At 40.0% G+C, this 14,680-nt stretch overlaps 1 protein-coding gene across 1 annotated transcript; it reads left to right on the top strand.

The window, feature by feature from the left end:
• Positions 1 to 345: 345 nt before the first annotated feature.
• On the top strand, positions 346 to 14,126 carry LOC307128600 (lipoprotein lipase; the record flags this gene model as incomplete). The annotated part of the gene is given in 11 exon segments (XM_079820514.1): positions 346 to 436; positions 1,767 to 1,942; positions 2,885 to 3,064; positions 5,651 to 5,759; positions 5,878 to 6,111; positions 7,724 to 7,966; positions 11,702 to 11,822; positions 12,000 to 12,176; positions 13,782 to 13,889; positions 13,977 to 14,077; positions 14,080 to 14,126. Coding segments are annotated over 11 exon segments (1,587 nt in total).
• Positions 14,127 to 14,680: the final 554 nt, after the last annotated feature.

The following is a 14,680-nucleotide window of genomic DNA, read 5'->3' as shown; positions in this document are numbered from 1 at the left end:
GTGAGAAAGTGTATCAAAAACTATTTGAGCGTTTAGCATCACAATATTTAAATCTTCACGCTGAACACAAAGACTGAAGCAGTTGTTTACGTTCCGCCTGTGATTGACAGATGGGTGAATGTAAATCTCACACATTTGATTCGTGTTGGCCACGCCCCCCGCTCACTTTCACCCAATAGGCGAAGAGCACGAAAAACACACGCATTGTTTGCTATAAATGCCTCGCGCAGCTGCAGGTTCACAGTTAAATAACACGCGGACGTCCGTTGGCTCTCAGACTGACATCTATAACTTTATTTATTTGTACTGTACTGCGAAATTGAAATTATATATTGATTCTGTACTATGGGAAAAGAAACTTTCTGGCTGCTGGTATTGGGATTTTCTCTTATTGCGAGCGAACCAATTTCCAACTCCACTGAAGAAGTGTTTGCTAGTAAGTTTTTGACTTTCAAGAGACTATTTACATGCGTGTTTAATTTTCAGTTTTCATTTGTATTGTACATTTGTGCAAAATAATATATGTATGTATATATATATGTAATATATATGTATATTGCTGATTTTCTGCATAACTTGTACATACAAACACACACACTCTCTCTCTCACACACTCTCACACACTCACACACTCACACACACACACACACACACACACACACACACACACACACACACACACACACACACACACACACACACACACACACACACACACACACACACACACACACACACACACACAATTTGTCTTTATTAGCTTGACTGTGTATCGCATCAACATATGATATTAACAACATGTATTCTTATTTCTGTGCCATAGTTATTATATTGATTAATAATAGATAGTTAGCTAATCTGTGTGCTTTGTATATATGGATTTCTGAAATGCATAACATGTACAAATCAATTTAAATTGTAATGTAGATGCATTTTCTGTGAAGCTGCTTTGAAACGATATGTATCGTGAAAAGCGCTATACAAATAAATTTGAATTTAATTTAATTTAATTATATATAAATAATACAAAAAAACATATAAAATGTATATATGTACAGATCATGTCACATGTAGCATATTAAATAAATAAATCAAGTCCATCTAAACAAGTGAATAAATTAAGCAGTTAACTAGTTAACTAAGTTAATTACCTCTAACATTGTGAATGGTTAACACATATTTTGCTGCTAGTGCAGCTGCTCTCACACACACACACACACACACACACACGTTTGTTTTTGTGAAATGTGAGGACATTCCATAGGCGTAATGGTTTTTATACCGTACAAACCGTATTTTTCTATCCCCTTACACTGCCCCTGCCCCTAAACCTACCCATCACACACACACACACACACACACACACACACACACACACACACACACACACACACACACACACACACACACACACACACACACACACACACACACACACACACACACACACACACACACATTTCTTATGGTCTGCTTCATCTGGTCATTGCATATCCCCTGATTCTGGATCAGCAACTTCAGTTGTATTTGATTTCCACAATACACATTGTTCCTAAGCAGCTGCACAGAGAATAATGGCTAACAAGCAACAGTGAGCCCGGAAAAGCCAAGGGAAAACGACACCGTTTTGGTAGGATGAGGAAAAAAACCCTTTGGAGAGACCCATCCTCCTCTGCAGATATAAAGCCTATAATAAAGGCCAGCATAAACGGCAGAAGATGAATAACTGGAGGAGGATGATGATGATGATGTGCTGTTAGTTTCAGGGAACTCCACTGAGCAGACAGTGGACTACAGTGACATCCAGTCCAAGTTCTCCATCAGGACTGCAGAATTCCCGGACGAGGATCTTTGCTACCTTGTCCCGGGCCAAAGGGACTCCGTTTCCGACTGCAACTTCAAAAATGACTCCCAAACCTTCCTTATTATCCACGGATGGTCGGTGAGTCGCTGATGCCGTTTTATCATTATTTAAAGGATTAGTTCACTTTTAAATAAACTTTTGCTGATCATTTACTCACCCCCATGTCATCCAAGATGTCCATGTCTTTCTTTCTAAAGTCGAAAAGAAATTAAGTTTTTTGATGAAAACATTCCAGGTTTTTTCTCTATATAATGGACTTCAATGGGCTCCAAACGGTTCAAGGTCCAAATGACAGTTTCAGTGCAGCTTCAAAGGGCTTTAAACGACACCAGACGATGAATAAGGGTCTTATCTAGCCAAACCATCAGCTTCTGCGAGAAACCCAGCAGTATTTATGCTATTATTTTACTTCTTATCAGACGAACAGGATCATCTCTGAGCTCCGCCATAACTTCCGGCAAGTGAGGTCAAAATAGATCGTGTTTATAGATATCGATCGTAGATTTCTCATTTTACTGATCCGTGCAAGCGCTAATGAGGAATCTACGTATACATCTATGACCACGATCTATTTTGACCTCACTTGCCGGAAGTTATGGCGGAGCTCAGAGATGATCCTGTTCGTCTGATAAGAGGTAAAATAATAGCATAAATACTGCTGGGTTTCTAGCAGAAGCTGATGGTTTGGCTAGATAAGACCCTTATTCATCGTCTGGTGTCGTTTAAAGCCCTTTGAAGCTGCACTGAAACTGTCATTTGGACCTTGAACCGTTTGGAGCCCATTGAAGTCCATTATATGGAGAAAAACCCTGGACTGTTTTCATCCAAAACCTTAATTTCTTTTCGACTGCAGAAAGAAAGACATGGACATCTTGGATCACATGGGGGTGAGTAAATTATCAGCAAAAGTTGATTTAAAAATGAACTAATCCTTTAAGAACGAAATGTCCTTTTTTCCCTTTGAGTTCCATGAATTCTCACTCTCACACACACACACTCACACTCGTGTGTTGAATGCAGGTTGCAGGTCTGTTTGAGAGCTGGGTCTATAAGCTTGTGACGGCTCTGTTTGATCGTGAACCCAGTGCCAATGTCATTGTTGTAGACTGGCTGGATCGGGCCAATGAACACTACCCTAAATCAGCAGAAAACACCCGGCTGGTGGGGGCGGACGTGGCCCAGTTCATCAACTGGCTGGAGGTATGAGAGGAACACATGCTTGGCATTGCAGACAGTCAGATCAACTTTACCCCACATCACGAATGCTCTGTGGTGTTTGAGCAACTCTTACACAAAACATTCAGTTTCAAAAAAACTTAAGTGACAGATAATTAAGTCTGTCTGCCCATCCATCTGTCCATCAAATTTTCCATATGTCCATCCGTCCATCAATTTATCCATCCATCCATCCATCCATCCATATGTCCATCAAGTTATCCATCCATATGTCCATCAAGTTATCCATCCATATGTCCCTCCGTCCATCAAGTTATCCATCCATCCATATGTCCATCCGTCCATCAATTTATCCATATGTCCATCCGTCCATCAATTTATCCATATGTCCATCCGTCCATCAATTTATCCATATGTCCAGCCATCATCCATCCATCCATCCATCCATATGTCCATCAAGTTATCCATCCATCCATCCATCCATATGTCCATCAATTTATCCATCCATCCATATGTCCATCCGTCCATCAATTTATCCATCCATCCATATGTCCATCCGTCCATCTAATTTTCCATATGTCCATCGGTCCGTCAATTTATCCATATGTCCATCCGTCCATCAATTCATCCATTTGTCCAGCCATCATCCATCCATTCATATGTCCATCAAGTTATCCATCCATCCATCCATATGTCCAACAAGTTATCCATCCATATGTCCATCCATCAATCAATTTATCATATATCCATCCGTCCATCAATTTATCCATATGTCCAGCCATCATCCATCCATTCATATGTCCATCAAGTTATCCATCCATCCATCCATATGTCCAACAAGTTATCCATCCATATGTCCATCCATCAATCAATTTATCATATATCCATCCGTCCATCAATTTATCCATATGTCCATCGGTCCATCAATTTATCCATCCATCCATCCATCCATCCATCCATCCATCCATCCATATGTCCATCAAGTTATCCATCCATATGTCCATCCATCAATCAATTTATCATATATCCATCCGTCCATCAATTTATCCATATGTCCATCCGTCCATCAATTTATCCATCCATATGTCCATCCATCAATCAATTTATCATATATCCATCCGTCCATCAATTTATCCATATGTCCATCCGTCCATCAATTTATCCATCCATATGTCCATCCATCAATCAATTTATCATATATCCATCCGTCCATCAATTTATCCATATGTCCATCCATCAATCAATTTATCATATATCCATCCGTCCATCAATTTATCCATATGTCCATCGGTCCATCAATTTATCCATCCATTCATATGTCCATCAAGTTATCCATCCATCCATCCATATGTCCAACAAGTTATCCATCCATATGTCCATCCATCAATCAATTTATCATATATCCATCCGTCCATCAATTTATCCATATGTCCATCGGTCCATCAATTTATCCATCCATCCATCCATCCATCCATCCATCCATCCATCCATCCATATGTCCATCAAGTTATCCATCCATATGTCCATCCATCAATCAATTTATCATATATCCATCCGTCCATCAATTTATCCATATGTCCATCCGTCCATCAATTTATCCATCCATATGTCCATCCATCAATCAATTTATCATATATCCATCCGTCCATCAATTTATCCATATGTCCATCCGTCCATCAATTTATCCATCCATATGTCCATCCATCAATCAATTTATCATATATCCATCCGTCCATCAATTTATCCATATGTCCATCCATCAATCAATTTATCATATATCCATCCGTCCATCAATTTATCCATATGTCCATCGGTCCATCAATTTATCCATCCATCCATCCATCCATCCATCCATCCATCCATATGTCCATCAAGTTATCCTTCCATATGTCCATCCATCAATCAATTTATCATATATCCATCCGTCCATCAATATATCCATCCATCAATTTATCCATCCATCCATATGTCCATCCATCAATCAATTTATCATATATCCATCCGTCCATCAATTTATCAATATGTCCATCCATCCATCAATTTATCCATCCATCCATCCATATGTCCATCCATCCATCCATCAATTTATCCATATGTCCATCAAGTTATCCATCCATCCATATGTCCATCAATTTATCCATTCATCCATATGTCCATCCAACCATCAATTTATCCATCCATCCATATGTCCATCCGTCCATCAATTTATCAATATGTCCATCCATCCATCAATTTATCCATATGTCCATCCAACCATCAATTTATCCATCCATCCATATGTCCATCCGTCCATCAATTTATCAATATGTCCATCCATCCATCAATTTATCCATATGTCCATCCATCCATCAATTTATCAATATGTCCATCCGTCCATCAATTTATCCATATGTCCATCCATCAGTCCATCAATTCATCCATATGTCCATCAAGTTATCCATCCATCCATATGCCCATCCAACCATCAATTTATCCATCCATATGTCCATCCATTTTATCCATCCATCCATATGTCTGTCCATCCATCCTTTATCTATCCATTTTGTGAGCCACAGGTGTTGTTTACAAGCTTCATGGGATGAAATCTGATGTTTGTGTGTCGTTGTAAAGGAGCTGGACTATCCGCTGGAGAAAGTGCATCTTCTAGGCTACAGTCTCGGTGCACATGTGGCAGGCGTCGCAGGAAACCTCACCAACAACAAAGTCAACAGAATTACAGGTGGGAAGCCCTTCATTTATCACTGCATCATCTTCTGTTCCAGAAGGAGCTGTGTCAGATGTGGGTTAGGGTTAGCTTTAGGTTAAAACTAAAGCATTAAGGTGCCGTTTGGTCTCAGGTCTCGACCCAGCGGGCCCCAGCTTTGAGAATGCAGAGAGTCTGAGGCGTCTGTCGCCGGATGATGCCACCTTTGTGGACGTCCTGCACACAAACACCAGAGGCTCGCCGGACCTCAGCATCGGCATCCAGAGACCCGTGGGTCACGTCGACATCTACCCCAATGGAGGAACTTTCCAGCCCGGCTGCAGCATTCAGCACACCATGAAGCTCATCGCCACCTACGGCATATACAGTATGTTTGAGTACTGCAGTGTTCGCTTGGTATATTTATTATATATATATATATATATATATATAGAGTGAGTCATTGAATCATTTATTCTGGAGATTTGTTCAAAATGCTGATTTATCCATGAATGAAACCAGTCGTTATGAGTGAGTCATTGAATCATTCATTCAAGAGATTTGTTCAAAAATGCTGATTCATCCGTTAATGAAACAAGTCGTTATGAGTGAGTCATTGAATCATTCATTCAACCCGATAAAAAAAAACAAAATTCAAGTTCATAAGATTTTTTTTTTTTTAAACGCAGCAATTAATATTTTGTCAGAACCTCTAGTAAATTAAATTTTATTTTGTTTAATTGTCTGTCTGTTCAGAATCATGATCTTAATTTTAATAAAAAAATCGTGCACGTTCTAGTATTAATATTATAATATAAAACTAAAATATTAATTTTAGTTTACGTTTTAGTAATTTTGTAACGTGCTTTAGTTTTTTTTTATTTCGCTTCAATTTATATTTATTTCCTTTAGTTGAAAAGGCCACATTAGTTAGTTTTGTTTTTAAATTTAAGTTTTTCCATCTAATATTTACATTTTATTATAGCTTTGTTGTTATTGTTACTAAAACTATTAAAAATAATTTTCATTCATTTAAACACTGTTAGTAAAATACTAACTCACTCTATTCAAATCAGTTTCATTTGTGTAATTTTATATATATATTATATATATATATATATATAAATATATAATGTATAGCTTTGATTTGATCTAAATTTAAATGTGATTTTTTTTTCTTCCGTTTTTTATTTCTGTTTAGCTTTAATTTAGATTTATTTTAGTTTGAACATTATTTATTATTTCAACTTATTTCAGGCAACATTTCAAATTTGTGTGTAAGTTTTTCATCAAATATTTATATTTTATATTATTTCAACATTGTTTCAATTTCCGAAAATGATTTTAATAGTTTTTGTTAACATTAACAACACTTTTAGTAAAATGCTAACTCTGTGCCGATATACGTTTCTTAAATATATATTTGTTTTTAGCTTTGATTTTTATATTTATTTCAGTTTTAGTCATTTTATTTAAACTTAAACTTATTTCAGGTAGTTGCCAAAGCATTATTTCTAATTTTCATTTAAGTTTTCTAAGTTAAGTTTTTTTCATCCGATATTATATTTTATTTCATTTCATTAACGAAAATTATTTCGAATATCTTTAGTTTTAGTTAACAACACAGTTAGTAACATACTAAGTCTATTAAAATCAGTTTTATATTTCTGTATAGCTTTAATTGATATTTATATCAGTTTTAGTAATTTTACACTGTTAGTAAAAGGTCAGCCGAAAAATACCCCCTTTTTCGGCGCTAATTCTTCACTGCGTGTCTTTAGTAAATCCTGACAGCAGTTTTTTAACACCAAAAGAGGGTTTGCACTGGCGCAAGCTGATAGTAAATCTAGCCCTTAGTTTTAGTTAACAATAACAGCACTGTTAGTAAAAGGCTTACTCTAAAATCAATGCCTACAGTAAACACTGAGCCGTTAAGTAGCATCAGCCAATGTGTTTCCTCTAATCATGTGACCTGTCACCTTCCCTTTGACCTCTGTCAGACATGGACCAGATTGTCAAATGCTCCCATGAGCGCTCCATTCACCTGTTCATCGACTCGCTGGTGAACCTGGCGTACCAGAGCTGGGCGTTTCGCTGCAGCTCCAGAGACGCCTTCAACAAGGGCCTGTGTCTGAGCTGCCGCAAGAACCGCTGCAACAAACTCGGCTACAGCGTCAACAAGATCCGCAGCAGCAGGAGCGCCAAGATGTACCTCAGAACCCGCGAGATGATGCCGTTTAAGGGTGAGCAACCACCCACAACACCACAGCCATCACAATATCACTAATCTACAGCTCAAAAGTCATGTCCGGCCTAGGAAAATTTACATCTTCACCCTTTATTCAAATATTACTTTTTTTTAGATCTTATAAGCATAGTTGTGCTTAGAGTCAATTGTTATATTTGTGATAATGCAATGACAAATGCCAATTTGTGCTATTTTGGCCGGGCTGTCATACAAAGAAATTATAAATGCATGCAAAAGCAAGAGAGAACCAATGAAATATTAATAGTGGATTATGTTGTAGTCAGTGTATGCTTTTTTTCCCCCCTATGCTTTTTTTTTTTTTTTTGCATAGTAAAATAAAACCTGTAACTGTATTTTGCCTTTTTGGACAAATAATGTTGTCAGATAAACACCTTAAATGGGTCATGGACAGCATTGTTTTATAATGTTTCCTGTGGTGCACTCGATTTTTACATTAAAGGTGAACTATGTAGGATTTTTGCAGTAAAATATCCAGAAACCACTAGGCCAGTGTTATATATTTTGTTCAGTTGAGTACTTAGAATATCCCAAATGTTTCCAACTATTTGTAAATCGTGAGAAATTGCTATTTTAACCGAGGAACCGGGACGTGTGAGCTATGCGTGTGAGGGAGTCGCCTGTCGATTGCGTCATATCTGCGTCACCCTCGGTTTCCGGTTTTATTCAGTGAAACACTTTACTCTCACTGCAGTGTGAACAAGTGTCATAGCAGCCGCCGAGCGAACGTCATAACTTCATTCTCAACACACTCAGATATATCTAATACGATAAACAGAGTTGCGTTACATCATACTCATGACTGGAAAAGAGGAAGTGGCGCCGGCAACCGTGTCATAATAAAAGTCCCGCCGGCGACTATGCCATAATAACAGTCCCGCTCTTCAATCGCTTCTGCGGCCTTGCTCAGCTCCACAACACTCGGTCCTGCTCTGCTTCACAACAGTAACGTTAATAATCGCATCCATCAACATGATTTCTGCCCGAGTCCTATCCTGACTGTTTTCAACCGGCTGTGAGGAGAAGATCACATGTCCCAAGATTCTGCGCTCAAACGTGGCGTCATCAAACTACGCCTTTGTTTTGAACAGGCGACCTCTAGTGGACGGAAAAGTTACAAAGTGTAGCTTTAAAAATGGTCATAATTTAGAAATTTAGCCTCTGATCTGAACGCTCTGTTTGAAGGGGCGTGTCTGCTGTGAGACTTCAGTGTAAACGCCCACTGCTGTGATTGGCCGCAGTGAGACTTCAGTGTAAACGCCCACTGCTGTGATTGGCTGCTGTGAGACTTCAGTGTAAACGGCCACTGCTGTGATTGGCCACTGTGAGACTTCAGTGTAAACGCCCACTGCTGTGATTGGCCGCAGTGAGACTTCAGTGTAAACGCCCACTGCTGTGATTGGCCGCAGTGAGACTTCAGTGTAAACGCCCACTGCTGTGATTGGCCACTGTGAGACTTCAGTGTAAACGCCACTGCTGTGATTGGCCGCAGTGAGACTTCAGTGTAAACGCCCACTGCTGTGATTGGCCGCAGTGAGACTTCAGTGTAAACGCCCACTGCTGTGATTGGCCACTGTGAGACTTCAGTGTAAACGCCCACTGCTGTGATTGGCCGCAGTGAGACTTCAGTGTAAACGCCCACTGCTGTGATTGGCCACTGTGAGACTTCAGTGTAAACGCCCACTGCTGTGATTGGCCACTGTGAGACTTCAGTGTAAACGCCCACTGCTGTGATTGGCCACTGTGAGACTTCAGTGTAAACGCCCACTGCTGTGATTGGCCACTGTGAGACTTCAGTGTAAACGCCCACTGCTGTGATTGGCCACTGTGAGACTTCAGTGTAAACGCCCACTGCTTTATAAAGGGAGCGTTCTTTGATCGCTTTCTATATATAATTTAATCACAGTTTAAATAACAGATTATTTTCATCCTACTTATGTGGCGTTCACACCGGACGCGATTCGCGCGAAGGTGGACGCGTGTACATTTTGACGCGTGTACATCATTTACTCGCGCGAATCGCGTATGACATTCACTGCACAACAGACGCGAATTCGCGTCATGGGCGGGGCTTCCGCCAGCAGCTCGTCTCGTTGAGAAATGGCTGACATGGGCTGTGTTTACATGTCTTTTTTTTTGTTAAAATCTACTGTTAATCTGTGACAAAACGTAGTTTTAAGACTTTTTCAGTCGATAATGTAGTTGTTTAAAGCTCAAATCTGTGGTTTATTTATATAAAGAGTGCCTATTTGAACATTTTATCTGGCGTTTTCGGAGTTGTGAGCTCCAGCAGACAGCGGCGCTCAGCGCTCGTCAAAGCCGGCGAGAGCAGCCTTTCCTCGGCCAGTCCTTCTGCCGTCTACCGCTGGCTCTGATGTCTCTGTGGTGTCTCGAGCTATAATTCGTCTTGTAACGGCCGATCTTTGGTCTCATGGATCTATAATTTGTTCCCTGGCAAATCGTTTAGGCTGAGGGCAAAGATAAGTTTCATTACTTTATATTTTTAGGCTATAACTGTACGTTGCAGTGCTGTAACGTTAGCCTATTAGCACTGACTTTGAATGTTTGAATGACTGCATTGTTTGCTTTATTTCATGTATAGCTTATTATACCTTTTACTTATACTTTTGTATTATTGATCATACATAAACTTGCATTTAACAAAAAGAGACTGGGTTGTGTTTCATGTCATTTAATGTTATCACAGTGATAATCATATTGTCTGAACCAGATATCAATATACAGATTTTCTCCTCATTGTTGTCACTACTAGAGCAAGCTCCTGATTGGTTTACGCGGCGCGAAATATCCGCCAAAGTTCCGATTTTTCAACTTGAGCGAATCGCGCGTTCAAAACGCTCAATTCGCGTCCTTCGCGCTGCCTCAATCGCGCGAATCTCGCCGCCTCATTCGTGCGAATCGCGCCGCAGAATGCCATTTCATGTAAATGTAAATCACTTGCGCGAATCGCGTCCGGTGTGAACGCACCATAAGAGACACAAAATGAAGTTGAGTGTTTAGTCACTGGTTTGATTTACTGACACATAGATAAAGAACATCTGACTGTACATGAATCATATCAGAAGCCACTGGTCTCAGATCAGGCATGAGAATGAACACGGTTACTCACATGTTGTGGCATTACTGTCGAGTCCATATCGTAAAAGTCTCTTTGCAAAGCCTGAAATTGTGACTGATTTACCAAAGAATCCACAGTGAAATGCTCCGAACACAAATAAATAATGCTCAACTGAGACATTCACATTGTTGAGAATAAATGAGCACATTCCTAGCATTAGGATCCTTTGGAAGGGAATGTTGTTTTTAGTCCGTTCGTCTCTCCTCGTCATCTCACTAACACTCCAGTGGGCGGGGCCAATGATGAAGTAGGCGTTGATCTTCTTCTGCAGAGGCGGTCTTTCACCAATGAGTCGTTCTCTGGGATTGGTTACAATAAAAGCTGATTTTGGACTAACAAGGAAGTTTTCAGTTCTGGATCTTCTGGATCTTCTTATACAGTCAAAAGCTCAAGGAAAATTAGATTTCTCAGTTCATGACCCCTTTAACCAATTTTAGTAGTTTGTTCTTCCCTCATATTTCAGGGTCATTAAAACCACTACCTGTCTTTACAAGCACAGCTGCACATAATGAAATATATAAAAGCGTATGAGTCATGTGACTTGTTATATTCCTCTCTCTCGTTCTCTTGCAGTGTTTCATTACCAGATCAAGCTGCATCTTTTCAGCGACAGAAACATGAATTTGCTGGAGCAGCCAATGAAAGTGTCTCTGTTCGGGACGACCGATGAAAGGGATGAAATCTCTGTCACTGTGTGAGTTACCTTATTTAAAAATAAATTTGACTAATTCATTGGCCCCATAATTATTTGGACACTTACGCCACACATAAAAATTATCTTAAGCGATCTAAAGTGTTTGAAAGACATTTAAACGCGGCTGCTAACCAGAGACACTAAAATACGAACCCATGTGGTGTGTTTTGCACGCAGGCCCAGCCTGAGCACCAACAGCACCATCTCCTTCCTGGTGACGTCTGACAGAGACATCGGAGAGCTGCTGATGCTGAGCCTCCACTGGGAGAAGGACTCATACCTCTATGGCTTCTTCAGCACCAATCAGTTCATGATCCGCAGAATGAGGATTAAATCTGGAGAAACACAGTCCAAGTGAGTCATTTCAGCTTCGTGTGTGTGTGTGTGTGTGTGTGTGTGTGTGTCTGTTTGTTTATATGTGTGTATGTTTATGTGTGTGTGTGTGTTTATATGTGTGTGTGTTTATGTGTGTGGGCATGTTTTTGTGAAATATCAGGACACAAATGTGTATAATGACACGGGTATTACAAAAAGAGGTGAAATATGAGGACGTTCCCCATGTCCTCACTTTTCAAAATGCTTATAAATCACACAGAACAAGTTTTTTTTCACAGAAGGTAAACTGCACAGTCTCCTGTGATGGGTAGGTTTAGGGGCAGGGGCAGTGTGTGTGTGTGTGTGTGTGTGTGTGTGTGTGTGTGTGTGTGTGTGTGATGGGTAGGTTTAGGGGCAGGTGCAGTGTAAGGGGATAGAAAATATGGTTTGTACGGTATAATAACCATTAAGGTTTATGGAATGTCCCCACATTTCACAAAAACAAACGTGTGTGTGTTTGTATATGTGTGTGTGTGTGTATGTAATGTATGTGTGTGTGTGTGTGTATATGTATATGTGTGTGTGTATGTATGTGTATGTAATGTATGTGTGTAATGTATGTATGTGTGTGTGTGTGTGTGTATGTATGTATGTGTGTGTGTATGTAATGTACACTCTAAAAAATGCTGGGTTAAAAATAACCCAACTTGGGTTGAAAATGGACTAACCCAGCATTTGGGTTGTTTTAACCCAGCGGTTGGGTTAAATGTTTGCTTAAAACAAACCAATCGCTGGGTTAAAACAACCCAATTTCTGGGTTAGTCCATTTTCAACCCAACTTGGGTTATTTTTAACCCAGCATTTTTTAGAGTGTATGGATGTGTGTGTGTGTATGTATGTGTGTGTGTGTGTGTGTGTATGTATGTGTATATCTTTATGACCAATCGCTTTGTGTACCCCCAAGTTGTAAGTCGCTTTGGATAAAAGCGTCTGCTAAATGCATATATGTAAATGTGTGTATGTATGTAAACCATTACGCCTATGGAAAGTCCCCATAAAACATGAAAACCCAACGTGTGTGTGTGTGTGTGTGTGTGTGTGTATGTGTGTATGTATGGGCATGTTTTTGTGAAATATCAGGACACAAATGTGTATAATGACATGGGTATTACAAAAAGAGGGTGAAATATGAGGACGTTCCCCATGTCCTCACTTTTCAAAATGCTTATAAATCACACAGAACAAGTTTTTTTTCACAGAAAGTGAACTGCACAGTCTCCTGTGAGGGCTAGGTTTAGGGGCAGGGGCAGTGTGTGTGTGTGTGTGTGTGTGTGTGAGATGGGTAGGTTTAGGGGCAGGGGCAGTGTAAGGGGATAGAAAATACGGTTTGTACAGTATAAAAACCATTACGCCTATGGAATGTCCTCACATTTCACAAAAACAAACGTGTGTGCATGTGTGTGTGTGTGTGTATGTGTGTATGTATGTATGTGTGTATGTATGCATGTGTGTGTGTGTGTGTGTGTGTATGTATATGTATGTGTGTGAAGATGCAAAACAAACAGGGGTTACTTTAGTGAAAATATGATGACAACCTGATGATTCATAAATAAAATTAAAGCAAAAATAAAATTTGTTTTGAAGGGTAATATTCACACCCAAAGAAGGAGAGTATGGTTCCCTCATTCAGGGCGGAGATCCTGTGGTGTTCGTGAAGTCCAGGGAGACGCCGCAGAGCAGGAGAGAGGGGAGGTAAAGCGGCTGTTTTCACTGAAAATCAATAGATATCAGGCCTTCATATACACAACTGTCTGTCTCTCTCCATTTCGGGATTTCCAGGAAGCACAGACTGAAACATCACGGAAGCTTCTTCAAACAGGGCATCAATGAAGCAACCGCAGAACCAGAGTCACTTCATGACGAATCAACAGAGGTCATGACAAAACCACCACAAAACTAAACTTCACAAGGTCAACGGCGAGAGCTTAAAGTCCCCATGTAATCAAAATTGGTGTTTTTTTGTCTTTTAGTGTGAATGTTAGCCTTACTGTTATCTATAAGCTATAGTGTGCTCCAAAACAATGACAATTTCATATTTAGAAGATACAAGCATTCAAACTATATAGGGGATAGGGAACGATCAGACTGTGCACTATATAGGGGATAGGGGACGATCAGACAGTGCACTATATAGGGGATAGGGGACGATCAGACAGTGCTCTATATAGGGGATAGGGGACGATCAGACAGTGCACTATATAGGGGATAGGGGACGATCAGACAGTGCACTATATAGGGGATAGGGGACGATCAGACAGTGCACTATATAGGGGATAGGGGACGATCAGACAGTGCACTATATAGGGGATAGGGGACGATCAGACGGTGCTCTATATAGGGGATAGGGGACGATCAGACAGTGCACTATATAGGGGATAGGGGACGATCAGACAGTGCACTATATAGGGAATAGGGGACGATCAGACAGTGCACTATATAGGGAATAGGGGACGATCAGACTGTGCTCTATATAGGGGATAGGG

This window comes from Gobio gobio (assembly GCF_949357685.1).
Source record: "Gobio gobio genome assembly, chromosome: 6".
Classification (NCBI taxonomy): Eukaryota; Metazoa; Chordata; class Actinopteri; order Cypriniformes; family Gobionidae; genus Gobio; species Gobio gobio.
Note: the sequence above shows the minus strand (reverse complement) of the source record. Positions and strands in the feature narration are given on the sequence as shown.